This window comes from Tursiops truncatus, chromosome 8 (genome assembly GCF_011762595.2).
Source record: "Tursiops truncatus isolate mTurTru1 chromosome 8, mTurTru1.mat.Y, whole genome shotgun sequence".
NCBI classification, from domain to species: domain Eukaryota; kingdom Metazoa; phylum Chordata; class Mammalia; order Artiodactyla; family Delphinidae; genus Tursiops; species Tursiops truncatus.
In genome coordinates, this window is record NC_047041.1 from 4,760,393 (window position 1) to 4,774,249 (window position 13,857).

At 53.2% G+C, this 13,857-nt stretch overlaps 1 protein-coding gene across 7 annotated transcripts in view; it reads left to right on the plus strand.

The window, feature by feature from the left end:
* NFRKB (nuclear factor related to kappaB binding protein) overlaps positions 1-12,362 on the plus strand; it is a 36,595-nt gene extending 24,233 nt beyond the window's left edge. For 5 of the 7 annotated variants that reach the window (XM_073807987.1, XM_073807984.1, XM_073807985.1 and 2 more), the window contains 12 exons: positions 92-152; positions 564-738; positions 1,803-1,909; positions 2,408-2,531; positions 2,712-2,791; positions 2,885-3,105; positions 3,204-3,471; positions 4,096-4,302; positions 6,270-7,037; positions 9,775-9,881; positions 10,555-10,779; positions 10,893-12,362. In XM_073807987.1, coding sequence (XP_073664088.1) covers positions 92-152; positions 564-738; positions 1,803-1,909; positions 2,408-2,531; positions 2,712-2,791; positions 2,885-3,105; positions 3,204-3,471; positions 4,096-4,302; positions 6,270-7,037; positions 9,775-9,881; positions 10,555-10,779; positions 10,893-10,977 — 2,428 coding nt within the window. In that variant the 3' untranslated portion in view covers positions 10,978-12,362. The remainder of the gene's footprint in view (positions 1-91; positions 153-563; positions 739-1,802; positions 1,910-2,407; positions 2,532-2,711; positions 2,792-2,884; positions 3,106-3,203; positions 3,472-4,095; positions 4,303-6,269; positions 7,038-9,774; positions 9,882-10,554; positions 10,780-10,892) is intronic. The other 2 variants (XM_073807989.1, XM_033861795.2) reach the window with 2 other exon arrangements.
* The last annotated feature ends 1,495 nt before the right edge of the window (positions 12,363-13,857 follow it).

Here is a 13,857-nt window from a genome sequence, read left to right on the forward strand (position 1 = left end):
TGTGGTTCTGGGTGCTGGAGAGGGGATGATGGACCCAGTGGTTTGGGGTGCTGGAGAAGGGGTGATGGACCCAAAGGTCTTTGTGTTCCAGAAGAACTGACTATGTGGTGCGGCCCAGCACGGGAGAGGAGAAGCGAGTTTTTCAGGAGCAGGTAAGAAAAAGCTGGAACCTGGTGTAAATCTCTGTATCTGTGAGGCCATGAGGTGAGAAGCTCTGAGCCTGACTGTCCTTGAGTCCAAATCTTGGAAGCAACTCACACCCTTAACCTTGCTATTCCGTGGGTTGGGATTGCTTTTGGGGGCAGAGCTGGTGTGAGGAAGGGAACGAAAAATGGTCAGGTGGTTTTTCTTCAGATACAAGACAACACATTTACCTCCTGATCTGTTCGCTAGTGACTGGCGTTTGGGGACAATCCTTCTCCCGCTGTGGTCGGCTCAGTGTTCCTAGTGGAATAGCCTGTTTGCTTTATGCTTAAATGTCTCCGGGCCGACCCCCTCCTGCACGGGGTGGCTAGAGAGAGCCCCCGTGACTGACTCAGGAGCCTCGTCCCTTCTCTTGGCAGGAGCGTTACCGGTACAGCCAGCCCCACAAGGCATTCACCTTCCGCATGCATGGCTTCGAGTCCGTGGTGGGGCCCGTGAAGGGCGTGTTCGACAAGGAGACGTCGCTCAACAAGGCGCGGGAACACTCCCTGCTGCGCTCCGACCGTCCTGCCTACGTCACTATCCTGTCCCTGGGTGCGTGCCTCCGTCTGCTTCCCCCCCCCGCCCCGCCCCCATTGCAAAGGCTGGAGGGTCAGCGTAGCTTCAGGAAGCTTTGCAGTTTGGGACGCGGAAGGAGGGATTCTGCCCCAGAGATCTACACAGAATCCGTGTTTCCTCCCTGGGGTCTGGGCTCATGTTTACCTTCCTTCAGGAACTGTTCACAGGCTGCTAAACAGTTAGCTTAGGTGTCGGAATTTGCTTCCTCCAGGCTAGGATTCCTACAAAGGTGAGGTTTTTAACCTTTTTTGTGCCACAGATTGCTGGCAGTCTGGTAAACTCTGGACCCCTTCTCAGAATTAAGTTTTTAAATGCCTAAAATAAGATGCACAGAGTTACAAAAGAAACCAGTCATATTGAAATTGTTATCAGAATATTAAAACAGATTTATGGTGCAGAAATGTATGTTTTTGGGCTTCCCTGGTGGCGCAGTGGTTGAGAGTCCGCCTGCCGATGCAGGGGACGCGGGTTCGTGCCCCGGTCCGGGAAGATCCCACATGCCACGGAGCGGCTGGGCCCGTGAGCCATGGCCGCTGAGCCTGCGCGTCTGGAGCCTGTGCTCCGCAACGGGAGAGGCCACAACAGTGAGAGGCCCGCGTACTGCAAAAAAAAAAAAAAATGACAAGATCTAGTGGCAGGTCTTCTGACTCCTCTAGTGCCCAGCTAGTGATGAGTGGAAATAATATTTTGGGTTGTCCGCAGCAGCTGTGCTGTGATAAGAAAACGTCTGATTTCCATTACAGCATCATGGCACTGCCATCATATGGTTGGCAACATATGCCAACAAAGGTTATGCCAGCCTTGGTTCACAATGGAGGGAAATGCTGAATTTCAGTTACAGTTGTAACTTTTTTCTGCCTGAGTTCCTGGACGCACTGAACTCTCAGGGATCCTGGGTCTTCAGCCTTGGCTGAAAGTGTGAAGGGTGTGGAAGAAGCTGCCTGCAGAGGGCCATGTCCACCTGCTGCTGGTCAGCAGTTGGGGGACAGCTCTCCCGGGGAGCCCTGCTGACGCTCGGGCTTTGCTGTTTCTGGTGTCAGTTCGCGACGCGGCGGCCCGGCTGCCCAACGGGGAGGGCACGCGGGCGGAGATCTGCGAGCTGCTCAAGGACTCCCAGTTCCTGGCTCCAGACGTCACCAGCACTCAGGTAGGAGGGGAAGGGCTGCTCGTGTTTTGTTCCAGGATGGATTTAAGGGAGCTTACAAGGAGATACAAGATAGAATAACGTAAAAATAAAATTTAAAAAAACTGATGGGGAATTCCCTGGTGGTCCAGTGGTTAGGACCCGGCACTTTCACTGCTGAGGGTCCAGGTTCAGTCCCTGATCGGGGACCTAAGATCCTGCAAGCCGTGCGGTGCAGCCAAAAAAAAAAAAAAAAACTGATGGAGAGGAAAGGAGGCCGTCTTGAGAAAGGAGAGCAGTGCTGCCCCTCGATCTTGCCATTGGCGAGGCTCTCCTTCTCTCAGCTCACCATCTTCGGGGCACAGCACCTCCATCTCTCAGGACTCGTAGTTTCTTGTTTTGCCGAGTGATGGGGTTAGCCATTGGGAGGTGGGATGTGTGTGTTGGCTGTGCCTCTCACCCAGGGATTTTCCCCGAGTCTGAGCCTGCGTGGTCCTTCCTCCTCTTTGTCCTGGGTCTCAGGTGAATACAGTGGTGAGTGGTGCCCTGGATCGGCTGCATTACGAGAAGGACCCGTGTGTGAAGTACGACATCGGACGGAAGTTGTGGATCTACCTGCATCGGGACCGGAGCGAGGAAGAGTTCGGTGTGTGCCCAGCCAGCTGAGGGCTGCCTCTGCCCTCCTGCCCCAGCTCCACTCCTTCTCATTGGCATGTGGGCAGGACAGAGCTGTAGAGGCGGTTTAGCGCCCTGGCTCTTGGTAGGACCACCCTCCACACTGTGCTGAGGGTAAGCTGTTGCTGAAGCTTCCCACTCTTGTCCACAGAGCGGATCCACCAGGCCCAAGCAGCTGCAGCTAAAGCCAGGAAAGCCCTTCAGCAAAAACCCAAGCCCCCATCCAAGGTGGTAAGTGACCTCACGGGATGGCGGCAGAGGGGCTGTGGCATCCCCGTGGGCCTTGCTCACGCCCGCGTCCGTGCGCTCCCCGTCCTTGTGCAGAAATCCAGCAGCAAGGAGGGTTCGGTGAAGGTCCTCGGCGCTGGCCCTTCTGAGCAGAGCCAGCTGAGCCTCAGCGACTCCAGCATGCCCCCCACCCCAGTCACGCCTGTGACCCCCACCACTCCTGCTCTGCCCGCCACGCCCATATCCCCCCCGCCTGTGCCATCAGTGAACAAAAGTGGCCCCACGACTGTCTCGGAACCCGTGAAATCCACTTCGGGGTGAGCGCTTCCATTTCCTCTCCAGCTTTCTCCTTCCAGGGTTCTTTTGAATCTGTGTCCTAAGTTGTCTGTGTTGTTTCCCTGTGTGTTCTTTACAGTGTTCTTCTCGTGTCTTCGCCAACGATGCCGCAGTTGGGAACCATGCTCTCCCCGGCGTCCAGCCAGACTCCACCGAGTTCTCAGGCTGCTGCCCGTGTCGTGAGCCACTCCGGCTCGGCTGGACTCCCCCAAGTGCGGGTGGTGGCCCAGCCCAGCCTTCCTGCTGCGACTCAGTCAGCGGGGCCGGCACCGACGCTGCCACAGATGACAGCAGGACCACAGATTCGCGTGCCGGCCACGGCTGTGCAGGCCAAAGGCGGGCCCCAGGTAAGGAGGGACGGGGCCCAGGGGCCGGGGTGATGAGTCTGCCAGGCAGTCTGGGTCAGGACCCAGGACCCAGGTTACTGCTGCTGACGATGATGTTTATCACAACAGCTCATTTAACGTTCAAAGCCTGGTAAGCAAGTTATCAGTTTTGTTTTATTGAATACGTGTCGGGAATCAGAACTTTGGGAAGTTTAGTGATTTACGCAGGATTGTGACATCAGGACCCTGGTAGACAGAGGTGGGATGTAAATCCAGGCCTGTGATTCTAGGTCCCAGGCTCCTTCCCTTGTGCCTCTGGGCTTAGCCAGGCCACTAACTGCTGTGCTTTAGACAGGGGTCTCCTGCCTCAGGTCCCTCTGCTGTAAAAGGGGTATAACGTTTGCCCTCAGTGTGTAGGGGTGAAGTGAGATGTTAAATGAGAAAGTATTCCTGAAAGTTAAGATGTTCTGCCTAAGGGTAAGAACTCCGCACTGTTCATTTTAGAGGGTAGTGTGCCCTCGGCATTGTTAGATTAGAAGCCCTCTTACAGGAACGCTTCCTGGGTGGTGACAGGTGGAGACCACTCCACGTGCTGGTCTGCGGCTTAGTGTCTAATTAAGCTCTTGCCCTCCTGCCCTGAACTAGACAGTAATGGCCACCGTTCCAGTCAAAGCTCAGACTGCGGCGGCCACTGTGCAGCGACCGGGGCCGGCGGGGCTCACGGTGACAAGTCTCCCTGCCACAGTCAACCCTGCGAGCAAGCCGGCCACCAGTTCTCCTGGGGGCTCTGCTCCAAGCACCCCCGCGACTGCCGTCATTCAGAACGTCACAGGACAGAACATTATCAAGCAGGTAGGTGCACGGCTGTCCGGGTGGGTCTGACTCCTTTGTCTAGAATCAAAGGATAGTTGGAGATCTTAGTGGCTTGTGACCTTTGATCCTTAGTTCGTAGGTATTTCAAGCGTGAGTTTCCAGCAAGGGCAGTGCAAGCTTGGTAGGTGCCAAAGAGGTCTTTTTTTTTCCCCCTGTTTCTGTCCATGTAATTCAGCATTAAGTAGCTGAGTTTCTTGATTTGGAGTAGACTCTTCATGAATTTACTTAGCTAAAACCCTATAGAATAACTCGAATGTCATTCTCATAACACCACAGGGCAGGCACTTTTGTTATCCCTGTTTTACTGTTGAAGAAATGGGACCACTAATGATGAAGCAACGTTATTTTTTTCATCAGATGTTTATTGGGTGCTTTTTGTGTGCCGGCCACTGTGCAGGGTGTTGGGGGCTGAGTCTGTGCATCACCCAGACCAGGCCCCTGCCTTCCTGAGGCTCCTAGTGTCATAGAGAACACCTCTCTAGGGAGAAGGCTTGTGAGAGTGGGGAGCGAGGCTGGAGAGTGTGCGGAACCGTGCTTGTCCGGGGTCAGGCATCCCAGGCATGGGAACAGCACGTGAAAAGGCCTCGAGTTGGGAATGTTTGAGGAACGACAGGAACGCTGTTGGAGGCTCCGTGAGCAAGTGCGCAGGTGTTAGAAGGCGAGGTTGCCAGTGGTTAAGTCACGTCAGACTTTGCTTTTAATTTAAATGTGATGGGAGCCATCGGAAGATTGTGAGCCAGGATGACTTGACCTAGTTTACATTTAAAGAAATCTAAAGTCCGTTCCACTGCTTTTGTGTGGAATGGACTTTAGGGGCCAAGGGCGGAAGCAGGGAAGCCAGTTGGGAGGGAGTCGCAGCCGTGCAGGTGGGCGGTGGGCTGGGCTTCGAGCAAGGGCCTGGCGGTAGAGCAGTGTGATTTCCTGGTGGTTTGAGGACAGGGTCAGGAATGACCCTGTGGCTCTTGGCTTGAGTGACTGGGTGGGCGGTACTATCATTCACTGAAACAGAAGGAAACACTGTGGTGTGGAGACTGGGACAGGCTGAGAGGAAAGTGTGCTCACGAAGTCCGTAGCAGCACCAGGCGTGTGAAGGGCAGTGAGACGAGGCCTGAGAAGTGACCACTCAGTGGACATGGATAGTGAGTGAACTCGACCGATGGCATGAGTGGCCCAGTAGAGGGGGGACGGCTCACGAGACACAGAGTCCCCCGCCTGGAAGGATCGCACCTGTTGCACGTGGACATTGGCCGTAGGTAGGAGTTGGTATGTGAACCTGGGAAGTCTGGCCCCGGGGCTCATGCCCTTTAGTGCCGGGCCCTGCTGCTGCCTCAAAGTGGAGGTCGGCACAACAGTGAGGCGTTTTTGAGACTGTAGGGGAAATGCTAGTGTGTGATATAATATTTACAGGTGATTATGTGGTGATGATAGGGGATTACTTTTACATTTAGAAGTTCTCTTCTAGGTTAGAGACATGTAGAAGTCCAGTCGGCCCTCTCTTTCCTTGGGTTCTGCCTCCACGGGTTCAACCAACCACTGACGGAATTTTGGTTTTGAACCCGCAGGTACGGAGGGCCGACTGTTCTGTGCCATTTTATGTCAGGGACTTGAGCAGCCCTGGATACCCAGGGACGAATGTGTTGATCAGCAAAATGATACTTATTGGTTTACTTTAAAATATTCCAACTCCTCCCTCTCCCCACCCCAGCTCCCTGAAGAGTGGGGAAAGATAGATAAAATTGGCCAAGTGATAACTTTTGAAATTGTGTGATGGGTGCATGGATTTGTTAGACTGTTTTCTGCTTTGGCGAATGTCTTCCATTTTTCAAAATAGAAAGTTAGAAAAATACATGAGACCCACATTTCCCGCAGTGGAGGTTCCCCCAGTCATGCTCTGGAAGCAGCTCAGCCTCGCGAACGCCTTTGTCAGTGCTGTTCTTCCCCTCCAGGTGGCAATCACTGGGCAGCTCGGCGTGAAGCCCCAGACGGGCAGCAGCATCCCACTCACAGCCACTAACTTCCGTGTCCAGGGCAAGGATGTGCTGCGGCTACCGCCCTCCTCCATCACCACGGACGCCAAAGGCCAGACTGTTCTGCGGATCACTCCAGACATGATGGCCACGTTGGCCAAGTCCCAGGTCACCACAGTCAAACTGACCCAGGACCTCTTTGGGACAGGCAGCGGCCCCACAGGCAAAGGCATCTCCGCTACCTTACACGTCACTTCCAACCCAGTCCACGCAGCTGACAGCCCTGCCAAGGCCAGTCCAGCCAGTGCCCCCTCATCCACTCCACCAGGGACCACCGTGGTCAAAGTGACTCCTGACCTCAAGCCAACAGAAGCCTCGAGTTCAGCTTTTCGCTTAATGCCAGCGCTTGGCGTGAGTGTGGCTGACCAGAAGGGGAAAAACACAGTGGCCTCATCTGAAGCCAAACCAGCCGCCACCATCCGCATCGTGCAGGGCCTGGGGGTGATGCCCCCCAAAGCAGGCCCGACCATCACGGTTGCAGCCCATGCCAAGCAAGGGTCCTCCGTGGCCAGTGGGTCTGGAACTGTCCATACGTCCGCGGTGTCCTTGCCCAGTGTGAATGCTGCCGTGTCCAAGACTGTGGCCGTGGCTTCTGGGGCTTCCAGCACCCCCATCAGCATCGGGACGGGAGCCCCTGCTGTGCGGCAGGTCCCCGTCAGCACCACGGTTGTTTCCACGTCCCAGGCTGTGAGTAACATTGGTGGTGGAGACCAGCCCTTCTGCTTGGGAAGCTTCTCTTGTTGGGAGTCTGTCTCCTCCTCTGACCCAAACAGGCTTCTTTACTAAAATACTTTGCTGTTTAATTCTGAGACAAATTTACAAAAGTGTAGCATGGGCATACGTTCTCATAAAAGTAGAACAGTGCAGGGGATATACGTATGCATATAGCTGATTCACTTTGTTATATAGCAGAAACTAACACAACGTTGTGAAGCAACTCTACTCCAATAAAGATGTTATAAAAAAAAAAGTAAAACAGTGCAGAGGTACACGGAGTAGGTATGAAGTTCCTCTTACCACCTCCGATTCCCCTTTCGTGAGGCTCATCACTTGTCGTGTTTTGGCATTTATCCTCCTAGTTCTTTTTCTGGGCATTGTCGTATATATTTACGTGGTTTTAAAATCCCTATGAGAGACCTCAATCTGTGATTTGCTTTATTTAAATATTTAAAAATGTGTCTTGGGCCTCATTCCAGATCCTACGATACTTAGTATCTTGTTAAAAACATTGCTACAGTGCATGTTTGTGTATGTGAACATGTGTCAGTATTTCAGGAGCAGAGGTTCCTGGCATGGGTCGGGGAGGTGCACATTGAAAGTTCTGATACTCCAGTTGTATTAGCAGAAAGGCCACACCAGCCTACACTCCCCCCATCAGCTAGTTTCCTGTTTCCCTCGTACCCTAACCTCGTGCTGGATATCCTGTTTTTTTAAACTTTATGTTCCTATCTTAGTAGTAAAAAGAGAGTTCTTTTTCTGTTTCCTGGATCGTTAGTGAGGATGGGCAGCCATTCGTCCAGAGGTTGGCATGGGCTCTCCAGGGGTGAATCAGTCTTTGCCAGTTTTCTTCTGGGGTATTTGGCCTTTTCGTATTGTGTGAGCTGGCACCAGCCTTTGTATCTTCTGCATGTTAGTTCTTGTATGTGTAGAAAATATTTTCTTCCAGTCTGTCAATTTTTAACCTTGCATGTGAAGCCTTTTGCTCTGCAGGTATTTTATCTGATGAGATCCATCAACATTTTCTTCTACGGCTCCTAGGTTTCGTGTCTTGTGCCTTTCTTACTCCAGGCTTATAAAGATGTCAGCCCTCATTTTCGTAAAATATTTTTAGAGTTTAAAAAAAGTGTAATTGAGAAATCCATTTGAAATATATTTTTGTGAATGGCATGTGGTATAGGTCTCATATTTTTCAAATTATTCCAACATCAATGACTAGTATACCTCGTCCCCACTAACTTGAGGGTACTACCTTTATCATAAACCAAATTTCCATATCAACAGGTGTGTTTCTGGGTGCATGTGTTTATTCTTTGACCTCTAGATAAGGGGCACTGTTCTGTATGGTGGGTGCATCTGGACGGTATAAAATACAGTTTACTTTTCTAAGCAGGCAATATAGTAAAACCTTACTAATTTGGATAAAATCCAGAGGATTAGTGGGAGGAAGGAGGACCTACATGGTAGTAAAGCCAACCAGCCAACCCTGAAGTGCAGCGTCGCTTTGAAGGAAATGTTTGTTTGGGTTCTCGTATCAGAGAAGTTAAAATAAGAAAGCGAGGAGACGGTGCTTACTTGATGCACTTTTGTTTCTCTTGAGTCCTTCTGAAACAGAAAGGTGAATCCAGCGGTATCTACCCTGTTGTCATCAATCAGGGTCACTGTAACCGGAGCGCATTTGGTGGGGCAGGAAGTACTGAGTGGTGCTGCCTGTCTGTCTGTCTAGGCAGCTGGTAGGCTAGTTCATGGAGGGACACAAGTTGGTGGACGGCTGGTCTGAAGCGGTCTTGTTCTCAACACTAGGGATTCTTAGGACGACAATACAACCCTAGTAGGTTCCCTTGGAGGCCCCATCTGGCCGTGTTCTCTTGCCCACTGACATCTTTCCGTGCTTTCTAAGGGGCTGCAGTTGAGCTCAGCTGTGGAGATCAGTGTGGTGCCCTGGTATACAGTTTTCCTCCTGAATGCCTGGCTTCTTTAGAACCAGCTTGCCTGTGGGAAATGTTGATTCCTTTTCTTTGCATCTTGTTAGCTGCCCCTCTTGAATCATTTTTTTAAAGTTGTATGTACACAGGATCCTACTGTATATAAATTTTATCATCAACCAAGGGTTAAAAACCAGGCAACCTACAAATGGGCTAGTGTAGTGGCCGAACCCCAGCCATCATGAAATCCCAAAGATACCAGGTCTTTCCAGCTCCTTTTTTCTTCCTCTGGGCCTTCTTATTAGCTGTGGGTTGGACTTGTCATGTGGTTGAGTTTATTGCTAGTGTTCGCTGACTAACCTCCCTTACCTCTGGGAGAAGCAGAGCACTCAGGGAATGTGTCCTGCTGTGTGCTCCCCAGCAGTGCGCCTGCTCGAGGGGAGCAGCAGTTATGCACCTGCTGTATTCACTCCTGAGTGCCTCTGTCCTTGCTCAGTTCCTCCACCTGGCTGTGTCCCCGGTGTTGGGGGTACGTGGATGAGTAAGACCCTCCCCTCTGGGAGCTCAGGCTCATACTGTGCCGAAGTGGACACACGCTTTCCTTGGTGGTTCAGGCACATGTCTTGCCCTGATGACGGCAGGTGCGTGCGGCTGCTCTGCTTCCTGAGGCAGGAGAGAGGAGGCTCATGGCAGCTGGGTGGCACTGGGTGATGTTGGGTGGCGCTGGGTGACGCTGCGTGGCGGTCTTTTCTTCCGTAAACCTAGTTGCTTTTTCTCTCTAGGGGAAGCTGCCTACGCGGATCACAGTTCCGCTCTCTGTCATTAGCCAGCCCATGAAGGGCAAGGGTGTGGTCACAGCCCCCATCATCAAAGGCAACCTTGGAGCCAAGTAAGTGCTGTGGAGGGTTGGGCGGGCGGCCGTGGGGGGACACCTAGACATGCAGGGGAAGGCGGCTGGTTTCCTGGGCTCCTCCGTTGTGCTCAGCAGTGAGTCTCGAGCACCCGCGTTGTTTTAGGTGCTGTGGGTACAGCAGTGATTAAAACAGACAGAAGTTGGTGCTGCTTTCAGGCTTATACTGTAGGGTGAGTGGGGAGAGGAATAGTGAGTTAAAGTACTGTGTGGCCGGTGACGTGCTCTAGGGAAAGCAAGGGGGAGGACACAGGCGGAGCTGGATGGGGGTGGTGGGCGTGACACAGCTGGGGGCAGTCCCCAGCATGGGCGTTAGGGAAGGCCTCGCCTCGATGTCTGAGCCCTGGGCTGGGATGGCTCAGAGGTGAGGGCCTCCTGGGGGCCTGGGCGTCTCGTGGCTCTGACTTAGATGGGGATGGAGGGCATGAGGAGATAAGTCTGCTGCTCTCAGGACGGCTGCCTTGGCAGGGCTGGGCTTCTGGTCAGGAGTGCACACCTGCTAGGGCCCCGTCCGTTACTCCTGCTGGTCGCGGAGCGGATACAGGGCCATTTCATCCAAAGCGCTGGGAGCCTTTGGCCTTGCTCTCTTCTCTGACACGGGAAGCATAGAAGCTGGAAGAAAGGTGGTCTCGGCAGCCGGTTTCCATTTCAGTCCAGGGTGCCGGGGTTTTCCGCTGGCCCCAGACCTGGCCTCATGCTGGCCCGGCCCGGCCATGCCTCACTCCTGCTTCCCCTCCGCAGCCTTGGCGGGCTGGGCCGCAACATCATCCTCACCACCATGCCAGCAGGCACGAAGCTCATTGCTGGCAACAAGCCGGTTAGTTTCCTCACCGCCCAGCAGTTGCAGCAGCTCCAGCAGCAGGGTCAGGCCACACAGGTGAGGTCCGGGCACCCGTTGCGCGTGTCGGGCTGCCCTCCTGCCCCGTGCTGCTCGTCCTCAGCTGATGGGCCACGGGCAGTCTGCCGACCAGACACTCTTTCTGCAAACAGGTGCGCATCCAGACTGTCCCCGCGTCCCACCTTCAACAAGGAACAGCTTCTGGTTCCTCCAAAGCCGTCTCCACGGTCGTCGTGACCACGGCCCCATCTCCTAAACAGGCACCTGAACAGCAGTGATTCTCAGGGAGGAAGACGGTGGCCGCAAAAGCCACACCCGGTCGGCTTTCTGGCTGAAAGGGAGGAGCGGGTGGTGCATCACCCCCCCGGGCACGTCTGCCTGAGAAAGGCCAGCGGAGGGACCATGGCGGCCCGGCTGCTGCTCGGCGGGGAGTGCGCTGCGCCAGGTGCGCTGGGGTTCCGAGGTCTGTTCTGTCTGGTCCAGGAGAAGCTTCTCTGGTGGGGTCGTGTGAGCGCGCCGTGGCCACACAAGCCCAGCTGTCTCCTGGAGTGAGGCTCTGAGGATGGGCAGACGGCGAGAAGGTGTGCAGACGGCAGACGAGGCTCGTGCTGTGCGGGGTTTATTTAGCTCTGGTCTTCTCTGTGGCTGGTGGTTTAGTTAGGAGCTCTGTGTCCAGACGTTTTTATGTAACTTATTTTTTTAGAGAACATCTTGTACGTCCTTATCAAGTAGAAACCTGGGCTTAGCTCGCCCCCTCCCCCTCAACTGGTTATTTATTCTTTTGACCAGAACGAGAGAAGAGCAAGATTCTTAGTAAGTTGGAGGCTGACTTGATCTCTGCATGGTAACAGAGAGGCCGTGAGGTGGGGGAGAAACATGGGAAGTGAGGTCACGTGATCCCACCTGAAATGGGATTAGTCTGGCGGCCCCTCTTAAAGACGGGCTGTCAGGATCTTGACTGTGGTCCATACCGTCACCTGCAGACTTAGACCCCCTTATCGAGCGTGTCCCCACGCAAGTCCAGGGCCAGCGGACAGAGCAGGCAGACGCCAGCAGAGGTGCTGCTTTTGCAGCACAGGCTTTATTGCAGTTCAGAGATGATGCGTTTTGCTTTGTTCCGGAGCAAGAGTCAGCAAGCCATGCCCCTTGGGCTGGCTACCCAGTTTTGTAAATAAAGCTTTATTGAAACACAGCCCGTGCCCATTCATTTATGTACTGCCTATGGCTGCTTTCAGTTAGAAGGCAGAACTGAGTAGTTGTCATAGAGACCACACGGCCTCAAGCCTGAAATGTCACCTATTAAGTAGAACTTTGCTCACTTCTGCTCCAGAGTAGAGGTGGGGAGAAGGGGTAGGGGGTGGGTGCAGCCACGAGGCGGCACCAGCCACAGAGGAGGTGGGTCTGGGTTTACAGTCGTTTGCTCCTGGCTGCTTCATGGTTCTCAGCCTCCATCGAGCTATAGGCAGAACTCAGAATATTTTAAAATGTAACTAAAAGCACTGATTATTGACAGTATGCCTCTTTCGTATTGGAGCAGGGGTTGGGTGGTGAAGCTTTTCTGTAACGACAGGACTTCCCTGTCTTTTTTGAAAGTATCCAGATTATTAAAAATGTATCTCTAACTCATGGAAATTCAGTGATGATCTTTGATGGGGTCTCTGTGAGGAAGTGGAGTTGGAGGGCAAAGAATTGGAGTGGCCTCCTTTGGAGGGGTTGCTGGGTGGAAGCTGAGTGATCAGGCAAGTTGCAATGGTGCAGAGAAAGAGTGGCTCACTGGGTACACAGACATTTGATTCGTAAAGCAGTTCGGTAAAATAGACATGACCATCTGTGTTCTAACTGAGAAAATCCAAGCCTGAGTTGAAGTTAAAGAGAACCAAGCTGCGAGTGCAGTCTTTTAATTCAGGTGCCCTTTCTGCTGCCTTCCTGTGGGGACGTGGCTGTGATGTGTCCTGGTGAGACGTGGGGACCGTCCGGAGCCGGGAGTGGTAAGCCTGGATTATAAAGAGCAGAGGTGAATTGGCGGGGGTGAGATTGAGCTTTTGGTGGGTGGTAGAAGGCTGGCACAGAAATAAGATTGGTAATGGGGAGAGGCGGAGACTGCAGGGAAGGAAAGACTGGTTTTTGACCTGAGTGGAGGAGAGCACGTCTGCATGGCATTATTTCCTCGAGCACATGTCACGCGAAAAGCCCGTGTGCCGGTTTCCAAACGAGAAAGAGGTAGAAACTTGAGGGATCCTGGCTCTGGCATTTACTGCTGGTTAAAACAAATCCCTTTTGAATTTACTTAACAAATGATTTCATCGTTTGTTCAGCCTCAACCCTAAGCTCCACTCTTATTTGCTGAAGTCACTTGACTCTGCCTGTCTCCTGGGTGCCCGCAGATATTTACATCCTAGCCCGCGGCGGGTCACTTTCAGGATGCCGGTGGCAAGTGTGACCCGGTGCTTCCTGCCCAGCCTGCCCTTGGGTCCCAGAGGATGGCACCCCCTGCTGGAGCTGCTTGGGTGACACCACCGGCATTTGCACCAGGCATGGTTCCTTGCGTGCAGACCTCAGGGGTCTTGTAGAGACATGGTAGCTGGTGGGTGTTTTGTGGGGAACCATTCCAGAAGAACCTGGTTCAGAGGCTCAGAGGCTGGTGAAATTATTCAGACCATGTATCTGAGACTAGATTTGGTGAATGGCATTGTGATCGGTTTGTACTTTGTCACCACGTCTGAGAATATTTATGCGGGTTGATCACTTCCATGAAGGTATACCAAACAGTGCTGTGTCAGGTGCATCAGAACAAACTGTAATATTTTGTATCTGACCGTCACACCTCAGCCCCTCACTGTCTAGAAAACGCTGCATTTCCTTAAAGTGTTCTGTCTCCTCCCCACTTTAAAAATCTAAAATGGAGGGTTTTCCTGGTGGCGCAGTGGTCGAGAGTCCGCCTGCCGATGCAGGGGACACGGGTTCGTGCCCCGGTCCGGGAGGATCCCACATGCCGTGGAGCAGCTGGGCCCATGAGCCATGGCCACTGGGCCTGTGCATCTGGAGCCTGTGCTCCGTGACGGGAGAGGCCACAGCAGCGAGAGGCCTGCGTACCACCAAAAAAAAAAAAAAAAAAAA